Below are 14,030 nucleotides of genomic sequence, written 5' to 3' on the forward strand. Positions count from 1 at the left end.
TTCGGAGACAGATTCTTTTCGTTGCAGTACTGAACACCTCTATCCTTAATCAATGAAACTATTGGAAAAAACTGCTTTCAGGCACTAAGGGCACCCTTTAGGAAGTCCGCCCGCAATCCTAGCAGTGCTGGGACCGGCTGCCAGAAGTGCGGCTGTCCTGGACCACTGATTAGGATGTGACCGCCACCCTGGCAGTCGCAATCCGCTATCTTGACACTGCGGCGGGTGCTGCTGTAAGCAGCACCCACCCCAATGCCAAAATAGCATGTTGTGCACAACGTGACAGGCAATGCGCGATGCCTGCCACCTTTTGCCTGGCAAAGTAGGGGGGTACCATAGGTATCCCCCAAGTGCAGCCCCCCCACCTTCCCAGGGGCCTGCAATGGACCCCTAAAGCAATTCCCGCCAGCCTGTCCATGGCAGCATCGCTGCCATGGAAAGGCCTTGACCACCCGGCATCATGATATGAGCACCGCCACCATATCATGCCCCATCTCCGCCCGGCCGGCAAACGTAATAATTGCCGACCAGTGGAAAAGCGGCAGAGTGACTTTCTGTCCACTGCGGTACCCCCCTCCATGTTAATATGGCGGGGGTAAATCATGTTGTGATGACGGGTGGATCGCCACAGCTGGCCATGCAGTGGTGATCCACCCGCCATCATAATGACCCCCTTTATAACCAAGAAGCTTCAGCAAATATTGTGCTTAATAGCAAATAACATAGCATATGCTAACGAAAAAGTCAGGCATTAATATATGGATTAAGCTATTTACCGAAATCAAAGGCAACGTCTATGCACACAATAAACAATTGTTTATCTGCACATTACTAAAAGCCTGCTTTAGAAAATGGCATTATTGGGCAATCTGCCATGAAACAGGAATATGTACCTTCCTTCACAGCCTCTGGTGGCATACCGTCTTATTTCCTATTTGGAGTTAAGAGATCATTGGGTAGCCTTAAAATAACCTCTAAATTCCCTTAATATCTGGGATGAATCTATACTAAACAGTAACAGATCAACTGCCCAGGGTGCTTAATCTGCCATCATGTCTGGTGTAGTTATCCACCATGACAGACTGTCACAGACAAGATGGCAGACTTGCACACAATGAATGGTTAATGATGCCCCTAAAATTCATAGATCCATGCCTCAGGATGTTAGGGAAGATCTTGAGCACTGACAATCTACTGGTCTGCTTGTATTTTACTTCAGTCAGAACATTAATTATTAGTTGAAGGGAACATTACTTGTGTGTGTCATGATCCATTTGACAGTGTACCAGTGTGTTCTGTGGAGTATCGTATTAATGATCACTGTAGTTGCAGGGCATCATTTTCCATATGAAATAATGTAAAAAGTGAAGTAGTGTGGCTCACTGGTTAGAGGCGGCAGACCCGAGAGCAGAGGACGGCCCGGGACCAGGGTTCGATTCCCGGCGCGGCAGGTTTCTGGACCAGGGTCAGCGGACTCGATAATTCTCTCGCCTCGGTGCCCACTCTGATCAGCGATCACACTCGGCAACTCTGGGCATTAGCTTGCCTCATCTTCACTAACGGCCCCACCAGACCGCTGGGGATGCCTGGTCTCACCCTGGAGATACCCATTAAGGGACCATCTCTCAGGGAAGCCAGGAAGGGTTTCGCAGCGGTCGAAGCGCCTTGGGACCCTACGGGTAAGTAGTGCGCTATATAAATGCCTATACATTTACATTTACATTTACATTTAAAAAAAAGGTGTCTCTCAAAATGAAGTGAGTCAAGGTGCAGCTCATTAATTGCACAAGAAGAGCAGATTAGAAGGCAATGTTTTCATAAACACAGGTTACACCTTATACACATTGTTAGAAATGGGGGTCTCTAGTTTGCAGAAGTGGGTACCTTAATATAAGTAGGGTCTCTTGCTTCTAGTCAGGGTTTAGATAACCCCTGCTCACCACCTGGGTAGCTTGGCATGAGCAGACAGACATATCCCAAAGGCAATGTGTAAAGAATGTATGACATTATAACGTGGTGTTTCCATCGCGATACGCTTACAGCGCGGTCATTACAACGCAAGTCATTACAACGACTTGCGCTAGAGGCGCTGGACTTAGGAATAGTATGATTTACTATTCCAACTCCAGCCTACGTAAGCAGTAGGGAATGTGTTGGAATAGTAAATCATACTATTCCCTGGTGTATAGCGCCATCCAGCGCAAGTCGTTGTAATGACCACTTTGTAAACGTGTTGCGATGTAAAGATCGGATTGTAATGGATGTCTCCCATATGGAATGTATTTGTACTCAAAACACACAGTCATACAGTGATAACACCTCAAATGGACACCACACCAGTTTAGAAAAATTAAGTATCTTTATCTAAACCCAACAAGACTAAAACGACAAAAATCCAACATACATGTAATAAGAGTATGACTTTAAAAATATTTCAAGCAAATGGGTCCATAGAAAACTGTGGATGCATGATTTCTCACAAAGTTCCTGAGGATGCACCAAAATTCACAAGGCCAAACAGCAGCAGAGATGGGAAGCATTGAGAAGCAACGAGATGTGTCAGTTCCTGAGACCATGTGGAGGCGATGCAACAGTTCTGCTGCACGCAGGAGAAGTGATGCGTTGAATCTGTTCTGTAGGGGAAAGTGATGCATTGACTTCAAGACGGTTCTGGTCCATGGGTGATGAATCAGGAAAACTTTCCGTACAGTTACGAGGCATGGAAATCCGAGATGGGTCGGCAATTGATGCGGTGGCGTCAAGTGGAACTGCGTCAGTTTTTTCAGCAGCAATCCCTCAAGCGCTGCGAGGCCTCCGGGTAGCTACGCGCTATATAAGTGCAATTTTTCATTTCATTTAATTTCATTTCAATGTGTCGGTTCTCGCAGCAGCGACAGGCACTGTGTCGGTTTTGACAGCGGCGCAGTGATGCATGGAGATTTTCCTCGCACAGTGGTGCTGCTTCAGAAAAACAGCAGCAAGAAGAAGGATGTGATGATTTTCTTATTTCTTCAGGTTTTATCCAGCTCCCAGCAGCAAACACAATCCCCAGAGTCCCAGAACTGGAACAGGCACCTCCTGGTAGGTCGGAACTCTCAGCAGCAGAGTTCAGGGGAGCTGGGGTGAAGTCTTTGTGTCCCTGAGACTTCAGAACAGGAGGCCAGCACACACAGGCCCTTGGAGATCTTCTCCAAGCAGGTTCAAAGCAAAGTTCCCGTCTTTATCCTCTCGTTGGCAGAAACATGCCACTGCAGGCCAACCCCACACAGCACACAAACAAGGGGCAGTACTCCTCCTCGGAGCTCTTTTTAAATTGGCAGAGGTTCCTCTTGATTCCAGAAGTAGTCTAAGGTTCAGGGGTTTTAGGTCTAATACACATACCCCAAAATGTCTTTGTTATGTTTGTGCAAGGGTTTCTGAGCCCATTCCAAACAAGTTCTGTACTCACTGGTGCATTATGGCCACAGGGGTTGGAGACAGCATTGTGCAAGAGAGACAGGCCCTATTCAGGTGCAGGGAAATCTCTTCCTACTACACTAAATTCAGCCAAGGTCTATCAGCCCAGCTCTGAGTCATCCAGGAAGGGTCAGGCACACCTCAACCCCACCAGTGGCCGTCTACAGTGAATACACATCCCTAGCCCTATGTCACTCCAAAACCCAACAGTCAATACACAAACAGGCAGAGGCACACAGGACGGTTAAACAAGAAAACGCATACTTTCTAAAAGTGGAATTTTCAAACACACTATTTAAAAAACATCTTTACTAAAAGATCTGTAATTCAATTCTGGGTTCAGAGAGCCTAAACTGTATTTCTCCATCTTGTCCCAATGGGACGCTATACTGGCAAGATGTTATAAAACATTTCTCATTCTATCCTATGGGGCAAAATAGCCTTTCAATAGTAAAAAATGAAATTGGGAGTATTTTACTATCAGGACATGTCACACATACCCGTACATGCCCTACCTCTTATATACACTGCACCCTGCCCATCGGGGTACCTTGGGTCTACCATATGGGGGCTTTACATGTAAGAAAAGGGTTGGTCAGGGCCTGGCAAGTGGGTGCACTTGCTAGGTCGATATGGGAGCTTAACAAACTGCACACAGACACTGCAGTGACAGGTCTGAGATACCTTTTCAAGCCTGCTCATGTGGGTGGCACAATAAGTGCTGCAGGCCCACTAGCAGAATTTTTTCATTTACAGGCCCTGGCAGAATTCAGAGCACTTTACAAGGGACTTATCAGTTAATCAAATATGCCAATCAGGGAGAACTAATTTTAACCACAATTCACACCGGTAGCACGTCCACTTTGACACTGATCAGTAGTGGCAAGGTACCCAAAACGTCTAAGTTAGCAAAAACAAAATCCAGAACAGCATCAAAAATACAGGTGGTAGAGGCAAAAAGTCATTGGTAACCACGCCAAAGATGCCAAGTCTAACGCACATATAAGTTGTATTGAGGCATTTATTCATTTTGTGTAATTTATTAATGAGCTTCGCCAGGACTATCTATGATTAAGAGTTCAACATATGGTGTTGGCATTTCGGACCATGGTTTTATTTTCATAATGAACTTCTGCATGTCCAAAAATAATATTGAATTGGAAAAAAACCTTCTCCACATATTGTTCTTTTGAAAGATGGGATGAGTGTAACTAAATAAATTCAAAGCATAGTAGGGAATTTTGAACTATCAAGAATGCATTTCTAAGAGAAAGGTTAAGATGATATGTGATTTACCTGTGATATGCAACTTGGGGAAGCCAGAATGTGTTGGCTCAAAAGCTATTCAACACTTGTGAAATGAAAGTTCAAGTCAATGTCGTAAATATCAGTGACTAGAAAGCGTCTTACAAAGAGCAACCATGTGAAGGATTAGGATCAGCTCCTTTCTCATATCAAACAGGTGTTAAAGATGTAGCAAAAGCAGCATTTAAAAAAATTGCACGTTTAACTACTGCAAAAGGGCTGTACACATTGCATAAATGCTGTTTAATGAGTCAGAAATTACTTTCTGGCTCATTAAAGGGCTGTTACGACCCTTTATGAATTGAAAATGGGAGGAAGTTGGAAAGGGGCGTCCCTATCATATTCACAAGTTGCAAATGTTTTTATCAAGGCAACTTCAGTAACAAACCACTGGTCAATTGCCAACCTCAATGTTGGTGTGGTAACTTATTTGCGAAGAAGAAACTGTCTGGGGCTAGATGTATCAACATACCCTTTTGCTATTTCCAAATAGCGATTTTTAAGGAATCGCTGTTTGGGAATAGCAAAATGGTATGTATGTAGAAAATCGCAATTTTTTAGCGATTTCCTAAAATTCCTTATTTGCGATTACCAAATGCTAATCGCAAATAAGGAATCATTTCCCATTCAAGGACACCCTGCTGCACCCCTGAAAATGACATGTGTGCGCATATGGCGCACATACATGCCCTAAGGGCATGTATGAGCGTCACATGGCACCTTTACAAATTGCATAAAGTGCATTTGTAAAAGAATTCGCAAATTACCACCAACTACAAGTCGGTGGTAATTTGCGATTTCTAAGCCAAAATTCGCTAAAATGAAATGTTTCATACATAGCATTTAAGAAACAGCAATTTGCGATTTCTTAAATGCTTGCAAAATGTTAAGGAGTCGCAAAATTTGCGATTCCTTAATATTGCAAACTGTTTGCATGATACATCTCATTTCCCGTTTTTCTTGTCGCAAACGCTGCTATTTTGCGATTCGCAGCATTTGGGACAAGAAAACGCTTGATACATCTACCCCCTGGTGTGATAGCTTTCTTTTTGGTCCAAGAGGCCAGTGTCTATTTCCCCAATAGCTTCCCAAACGGAATACAATGTTTTTAGAGGGCAGTTTTCGGTTTAAGAATGCAAAGGCAGGGATAGAAGCCTCCAGCCTTTCATTTCCAGCGAACCACCATGGTCGCAAAGTGCAACCACTCTAAACAATGTTAATTGCTATTTGCGATTGAATAACATTAATTGCGAATGGACAGTTTTCGATATGACCTATTAGTGAATAGGTCATATCGCAAGTGGCACACCCATTTACAAACCAGTGAGTATGGAAATTAGGTTTACTCCTAAATATTGACCAGCTCAAAATATCGTAGTATAAGACTATCAAGAATATCAGGTAACCATATATGATAAGGAAAGTTCACATGGGTGAGTGTAGATTTACTATACCAAACTCCACACCTATGTACCTTGAAGATATATAAATCACTCAAATACTTATATGTGGAGTTAGGTATATAAAATCTATACCTGCATGTTGATGTTTTGGATTTGATATTTTGTCCTCAATATTCTGTGCCACAGAGCTCAATCTGAGCTGGTGGTTTTCGGTGCTGGGCACCGGCACATAATTCTCAACAGTGGCACTAATGACAGTCTACCACATGGTGGCGCTATGTTGTGTAATTCTGATACGAGAACAACAACAGGGTTAATAATTGATTATATATTAAAAAATACCTATTCAGATTATGCCAAGCCATTCTTATATCTTTGGGTGACCCGTGATAGTCTGGATTGTGACACTTTTAGGAGTCGGATGGTTATTAATTGCGTTAGTACTGTTATTGGCAGCATTGGCCAGGCATATTATGTGGTGCAGGCTGCAGTGGCCTCCTGAGAAGGACCCTGGCACTTATTTATTTACAGATTAAGCACTGCTTTGCTATCAATATGATGGTTTCGATATTTAGAGTGCACACCTGCAAATTACAAATCCTGATGCACGAATTGGAGTTCATACATCTTGCTTCTGATTATCAAACGTGTCCCCATACAACAAGAAATTGCGGAGTATATTCTCAAGAACGTGTGATAAAAGTAACTTAACGCAACATACAACATCGAAGTCCATCGCAGGAATTTTACGCTGTGTTACCGTAGCATTCTCAACACGGTACCAGGCGATAGTCACCAGACATCAAATCAATGCCACGCCGCAAAAAGGCAAAACACGAACGCATAAAAAGCTGCAAAGAGGCCAAGTGAGATACTAAAAGCTATGAAAAACAGCCATAGGCCCGCAAATCCCACACGCCTGGCGGGAAAATGCAGTACAAGAAAAACACACCAAAAACAAACAAGAGTGTGCACCAAGGATGCACCCTGACCGAGCTCAGAGGCCAACGCGTACCCCACAACCCCCACAGACTACTAGCAAGGTACCTCGGGGTTGAGGAAGGCCAGGGAGAAGAGGGAGAGGAAGACGGGGTGCAGTCTGCATGACAACTGAACGCGCCGTATAGCAGATTTTGTGATCTTATAGCAGATGTGGCTGGTCATTGACGATGTTGTGGAGTGTTTTTGCAACTTTTTGCTCAGGAACTTCCACTCTGCATCTCATTAGCGACAGTTGGGGGCTCATTTGTGGCGATATTTTTGGCAGCTGCTATCACAGGAAAATAGGATATATAGGCTGCGAGCACTAGCTTGTGAATGGGGCGGTAATTTTATCGCGACTTTTGCTGCAGTAAAGTGCTGATAATTTGGTGAAAGCTCCTTGAGAATATAGCCCTGCGCTTTCCTGAAATGAATGCCACAAGATGCATGATGTCCCACACTTGTCTCTACTTTGGGAGGCTAATACAGGCGGGACAAGCATATACCGGGTCCCCAATCCCTCTGAGACACGCTGCTCTGTGTCAATCTATTTGAAAATAATCTCATGTGTAGCAAAATTAGTTGCGAGGAAATAGGATCGCAGTGATGATGCACAGTAACTAATCGCAAGAAATCTGTGAAAAAAATCTGTATGATATTAGGGTCTGTTGTTCATGTTCCGAAAATAGTAATGTGAAAAATGCGAGAGGGTCTATCAATTATATGGGCGCCAGCTATCTGTGGACGTCAGAAACAGGAGAACAGGGCGGGACCTCTCAATAGCCATGAGTAAATTTTACTTAGTCTAAATAAGTTTCAAGTAAGTGTAAAACAAGAGTTTGGTCAATAATACTCTTTACAAATCGATGACAGATAAAAACATTAGGTAACATTCTGGTGGACATGTGTTAAGAAGTAGATCATACATGGTGAATCGACAAATTATGTATCATCCCAAGTAAACAATCGCCATACCACCACCTTTGCACAAAGTAGCACAGGTAGAAAATCAGCATCACTTTGATGAATGTATTTATCGTGGCCCTAGGTGCATTTACCACGCAGAGAATACCACACAGGTAAGTACCACACAATCCCTTTTTTGTTACTTTACTACATGGTACTTTTCCACCCTGGTAAAAAAATATTTTAATGTCACAATTTCTATGTTATTTAAAAAAGGATGTAAGGGTTACGGGATGCATACACGGTCAGGGTGGTAAGTGTAAGGGAGGGTAGAGGTAAAGGGAGCTAAGTAGTTTCTAGGGATTTAGGGCAGGCAAAAGTAAACAAAGGTAGCAGGTTTTTAAGTTTCAGAGGCGGGTAGTGACAAAGGGAGGAAAGGAGTCCATAAAAATGGCTGGTTTGGTAGGTTGTTCCCCCCCCCCCCGAAAAAATGGAAAACATGTTTTTTTAATGAGAGGTTAGGAGTTACCCCCACAAATGTATCTATACATACTCCCACAAATGAATATCAGACAATACCAATTGACTGTGGTGTAAAAATCCATACATTTGAATGCCTGTTGGATTAAGGCATACTTTGTAAACGGGAAACAACACTTACAACGCAACTTTTACAACGCACTACCTTTACAACAAAACTTTTACAACGCAACATCCATTACAACGCATGCCATTACAACTCAACCATTACAACGAATGTCACTACAACGCATACCACTACAACCCATGTCATTACAACGTAGTCATTACAACGCATACCATTACAACGCATACCAACACTATCCAAAACTCACCCTACTGTTGCACCCCCTGGAGTTAGAATAGTAATTTTTACCCCTACACTATCCAACACTTACCCTACTGTTGCACTCCCTGTAGTTAGAATAATACATTTTACCCCTACACTATCCAATACTTACCATACATGCAATGTAATGGTATGCGTTGTAATGGTATGCGTTGTAAATGTAGTATGCGTTGTAGTGTAATGCATTCTAAAGGTAGTTTCTGAGAATTCGTTGTAATGACATGCGTTGTAATGGATGTTGCGGAGTAAAAAATGCGTTGTAAAGGTATGCGTTGTAAAAGTATGCGTTGTAACGACATACATCCTTTGTAAACGCATGAGTGTTAAGTCTAATGGTCATGGAATGTATTCTGAATCAAATTAGAATCGAGAAAATATGCATGATTTATAGAGGGGCGCGATCCTGCACAATTTAGATAAGATAAAACACTAGCTTCATACTATGCAATTCATTTCACTGGCCCATTTTTAAAGAACTCACTAGTGATCCATTATTAGGTATCTTTACAGAAATTATTTCTAACTGTGAAAACATCACCCTTTGAGCCACTGCAGGTGATTTATACCTTTGTCAAAAATGCAAAATATTGAGTAGACTTAGCTGTGTTAGGAAGATGGGAAAGATAAACTTGTGAGTTAAGGAAGCGTAGAATAAATTGCCAAAAGGAAATATGCATTGGAGAAAGTAATGGAGGCAAGCAGACTAGGAAATAGAACACAACATACTAAGAAATAAGACGACTAAAAGCCACTGTGAACCTAGAACTAGAACCACAGGTGGTAAGAAAATAAAAAAGGTAAGATGAAAACATTACACACTCTTTTTGACTCCACATAGCACATTACTAAGACTGATGATGAAGGGAAGAAGGAACAATCTCTTGCCCAATTTAATCTCTCCTATTAAGTGGATGTACAGAATCTAAGAGCAGAACTACATGTAAAAGCAGGGGCCTTTCCAAAATTTAGTGGTTTGTATTTTGTTTGCACTTTGTTCTTTTCTGTTTACCTTGCTTTTAATCTTTGTGCATTTAATTGATGATGTAATGCAGATTTAGTGAACTATTTTTACCTTTTAGAATGCAGAAGCAAGCTATGACTTCAGCAGCAATGACCCATACCCGTACCCCCGTTACACAGATGACTGGTTTAACAGGTACGTGTGGCACAGTCGGGCAAATAGATACTTCCAAGATTGTGTTTGTTTTCCTATTGTTTCATTAGAGCGTATTTTACACCAGGGACCTTCTTGATACTAGCAATAACCAGTAGTCACTCATGCCATTGCTGGAATTTACAAAATAATATAGGCCCTCTTTCAAGGCTCACCTTCATTCCAATAGGTCTTGTTGTTGATGTATGTCCACCTCAAGGGAGTTCCTACTGTGTCAATCTTCCCTGGAGAAGCTCTGATTCCCTTGCTCAAAATTAATAACCACTGGAGCCTGCAAGCTTGAGAAGGCAGGGCATAAATCAGTCAGTCAGAAACTAAGATCTCCACCTTTCATTAGCTTTAGGTAAGAAAGATATGTGCCCGATGTTTTATCGGAAGTCACTTTAAGCAGGAGCGTGGGTGATTTGGCAGTTCGCTAGGAGTGGTCACTCTTCTGAGCCGCCCGCTGCCGAGCTCATTCATATTATATAGTATCATGTCAGCTTTCTAAAGATCAGTAACTAATTTGTTCGTTCTTGTCCAGGTACTTGAAAAGGACATTGCGCTCCAACTTGAAAAACATCTTGACAATAACAATCAATACTGTCCTCTTCAGCCGCGCTTTAGACCAAGACACAGGCCAGAAAGTGCAATTTAGGCTTTTAAGATGATGTGCTTTCCTAAATTGATGAAAGAGCAGACTGCTTACTAAAATATATCTGCCGCATTTGACATGGTGGACCATTCTGTCTTATTAAGAAGACTGAGACTGTCTTCACTGGCCCATGATGACCCAGATGCCAATGTTGGGACATGTCTTTTTTACTGCCTTGGTAACAATAGGTATAACTTGGCCCCTTTCTTCCACGAGACGTTCACCTCTTGTTGAGATGCCTGAGGATTTATCACTGTCCCCTGCCCTCTTTGGACCCATCACTAAAAACCTTTAGGAATTCACAGCCTGGCGTACCAATTAAAAAACACACATTTATATCATATGGTCAAAAAACACTGTCCCAGGGTGAGTTACAAAATATTCATGACTAGATAGAATCATGGATGTACAATACCTACATAAAATTCAACAACTCCATTATTGAAGTTATTCATTTGGGACTGTACTGCATGCTAGCCTCCAAACTTAGAGGGCACTCTTTAGGCAGCCGACCTAGTAAGGTGATGATCTTAGGTATCCATTATTGATCAACATGTTCTTAGATGTACAGAATGAATCTGTCCTCAGAGGCTTCCTCCGTCGTTTGGGAAAGTTAAAGGCTATTATCCTGCTTCAGTCACGAACACATAAAACATTTTTATTAGGTAAGCACTAGTCTAGTAGCCTGTAGGAAAACATCTCTTTGTGTGGTACTTCTGTATTTTCCCTACTTTGTAAACTGTAATTTGCTAGCATAAATTGGCCTCTTGGTCAATGGGTGACCCGATAATCCGTCTCCTAGTGCACATGTTCTGACTTCTGTATGTGGTGATTATCTGGTTAACCAGAATTGGCAAAATTAGTGTGTTTGTCTGTAATGCAACTGGTGCTCATGTAAAGCACTCTGATACCCTCAGGTTCAGGTCAGGTTCGCAGTATATAAAACTCTGCAAAAATATATTCAACACAACTTGACAAAGGCCCTTTATAAATCTTATTTCAATAGGTACAGCAATATGTCATTGTCGAGCAGCGCAGACTGTATAACCGCTGTTGTCGAACAGTCTCAGCATCTGCGTCGAAGGGTGATGCATCAGTTCAGTTTTGTAGCAAAGCACCTACAGAACCAACTTCTGATGCCAGAACTTGGAGGGTGCACCTTAGTCAAGGGAAGGACTCACAGAAGGTGGAGTCCAACAGAACCACCAGGATTGTACAAAATCTGTTGTGTCCCTGAGACTGCAGAAAACAGGAAGGAAGCCAGCAAACTCTTGGAGATTACTTGGAGGGTAGGAAGATTCCAGCTGTCCTTCAGCAGAGTCAAGGAGCAGTAGGAAGAAGTCAACCAGCAGAAAAGCAGTCCTTCCAGAAAAGCAGTTTTAGGAAGGGGGAGTCTCTAGTTGGCGCAGTGCAACACTAACGACAAGCAGGGACTCTCTCTTCCTCGTCAGGGCTGAGGGTTACCTTCCAGACAACCTCTGCTTACCCTCTAGGTAGTGTGGCTTAAGCAGTCTTCGGCTAATCTTTGGGGCACATAGGGTTAACCATTTGCAATATTACACCATCACAACCAACCCACCACACAATGACACCAAACTGTATTTGTAAAAATATATATCTTTATATAGATTTCAAGCAGGTTTGTAAATACAGTTTGTCACTCTTCCACTAGCGGTTCCAGTTTACTTAAGTTCAGGTTGCCACAGTTCTCTTTTAGCAATAAGCCATCTTTTGGGCCTTCTGCCCAGGTTCGACAAGGTTCAGTGTCTTGTAGCGCCTCAATGCGCTCTCTGCGTGGGCCTCGAGGGCCAGGAGCTGTGCGAGCCTCGGTTTCAGAGGCGGCTCGCGTTGGGAGCAGAAAGCGCGGTGCGAGCTCGAGTTGCAGGTCGCTCGCACCGTGAGGATACAACACAGTACCTTTCAAATTCTTGTGGAGCGGGCGGTTTCCAGGGGAGCTGTCCCACGTCGCGTTGCTTTTCCGGGGTCGCTGTTCGCTGCGGCTCTCAGCCGGGCAGGTCCCGGGTCATCCGGGGCGGCGGTGCTCTGTGGCGGCAGGGTCCTTTCCTCGTCGTTCGCTCCGACCCTGGAGGCGGCGGCTGTGCGGTGGCGGCCAGTGGCAGTACGGTCCCCAAGTGCAGGACGTACCCAGCCAAGGGCCGGCTGTAGCTGTGCGTTCACAGCTGAGCTGTCGGGCAGGCTACCGACCAGAGGGGGTTATAACAAGGTAGCTGTCCGTCTTTGCAGGTGGATTGACGGCTCGAAGCGCAGTCAATTCGGGAGCTTGGACCGGACGGGTCCTCCTTCACTTTGCTCTTGGGCTCCCGGTGCAGGTGCGGTCACAGTGTTCGGGCCAGCGGAGGCTGGACCTCACGTTGCTCTCGCTGTTGCCTTGGGCCCCGGTCACGGTGTTCGGGGGGGTGTCGATGCCTTGGTTACGGGGAGCGTGGCAGGCTTGCCCAGCGCTCCCAGACCCCTCTGTCAGTACTGCAGCGATAAGCAGCACACACAGTCGCTTTCTTCAGGATGTAGCGCCCACTGGTCCTGGGGCGCTGGTCAGGGGGCAAGTTCAACAGCAAGCCCTTGGAGATCTTTCAGCAGAGTTTGGCACAAAGTTTCTCAAAGCAAAAGTCTTCTTGTAGTCTTTCCTTTTCCTCTCCTTCTGCAGCAAGGCACCAGACACAGGCAAGAGCCGGCACTCTTCCTTGTCCTTCCCGGTCCTTCTCGTCGGGCAGAGTTCCTTCTGTAGCACAAACAGGATCTAATTTACAAGGAGCAGGGCTCCTACTTTTATACTGCATTTCTTTTGTTCTCGCAGGCCAGGGGGGCCTTTGCATAGCCACTTTCAGTCCTTGAGTACTCTGGTGGGTGTACTCCGGCTTCTGCTTTCAGTGTGAGGGGCAGGCGCATCAGACGCCCCACATGAGGTGGAGCCAGCATTGTGCGGACAGGGGCTGCCAGAGTACCTTGTTGATGGGGCTTCGCCCTTCCTGGGCCAGGTGTCGGCTGAGTCATCAGTCGCTCCCCAGGAGGGTGGAGCCAGCATTGTGGTGGCAGAGCACAGCAAGATTCTGAGTCAAGAGCCACTCCTACCTCCCACTAAGGTGTAATCTGCGCATTGACCACCTGTCATCCCCCAGCCCTGTCACTCACACGTCCCAGACAGTCAGATACACATACCAGCAGAGGCGGGCTGAAATGGTTAGGCAAGCAAATGCTAACTTTCTAAAAGTAGCATTTGCAAACACAGGATATGAAAATAAACTTTACTAAAAGAAATACTTTATCATCCTGAGCTCAGGCATA

The 14,030-nt window shown here is 44.2% G+C and overlaps 1 protein-coding gene across 1 annotated transcript in view; it reads left to right on the forward strand.

Annotated features, from left to right (window-relative positions):
- The window catches only part of PCSK2 (proprotein convertase subtilisin/kexin type 2), an 838,444-nt gene that overhangs the window by 547,100 nt on the left and 277,314 nt on the right, over positions 1–14,030 (forward strand). Inside the window, exon 6 of the mRNA XM_086927732.1 lies at positions 9,999–10,075. Within this exon, the coding sequence (XP_086783858.1) occupies positions 9,999–10,075 (77 nt within the window). The remainder of the gene's footprint in view (positions 1–9,998; positions 10,076–14,030) is intronic.

The sequence above is a fragment of the Lissotriton vulgaris genome, chromosome 6 (assembly GCF_964263255.1).
Source record: "Lissotriton vulgaris chromosome 6, aLisVul1.2, whole genome shotgun sequence".
Lineage (NCBI taxonomy): Eukaryota > Metazoa > Chordata > Amphibia > Caudata > Salamandridae > Lissotriton > Lissotriton vulgaris.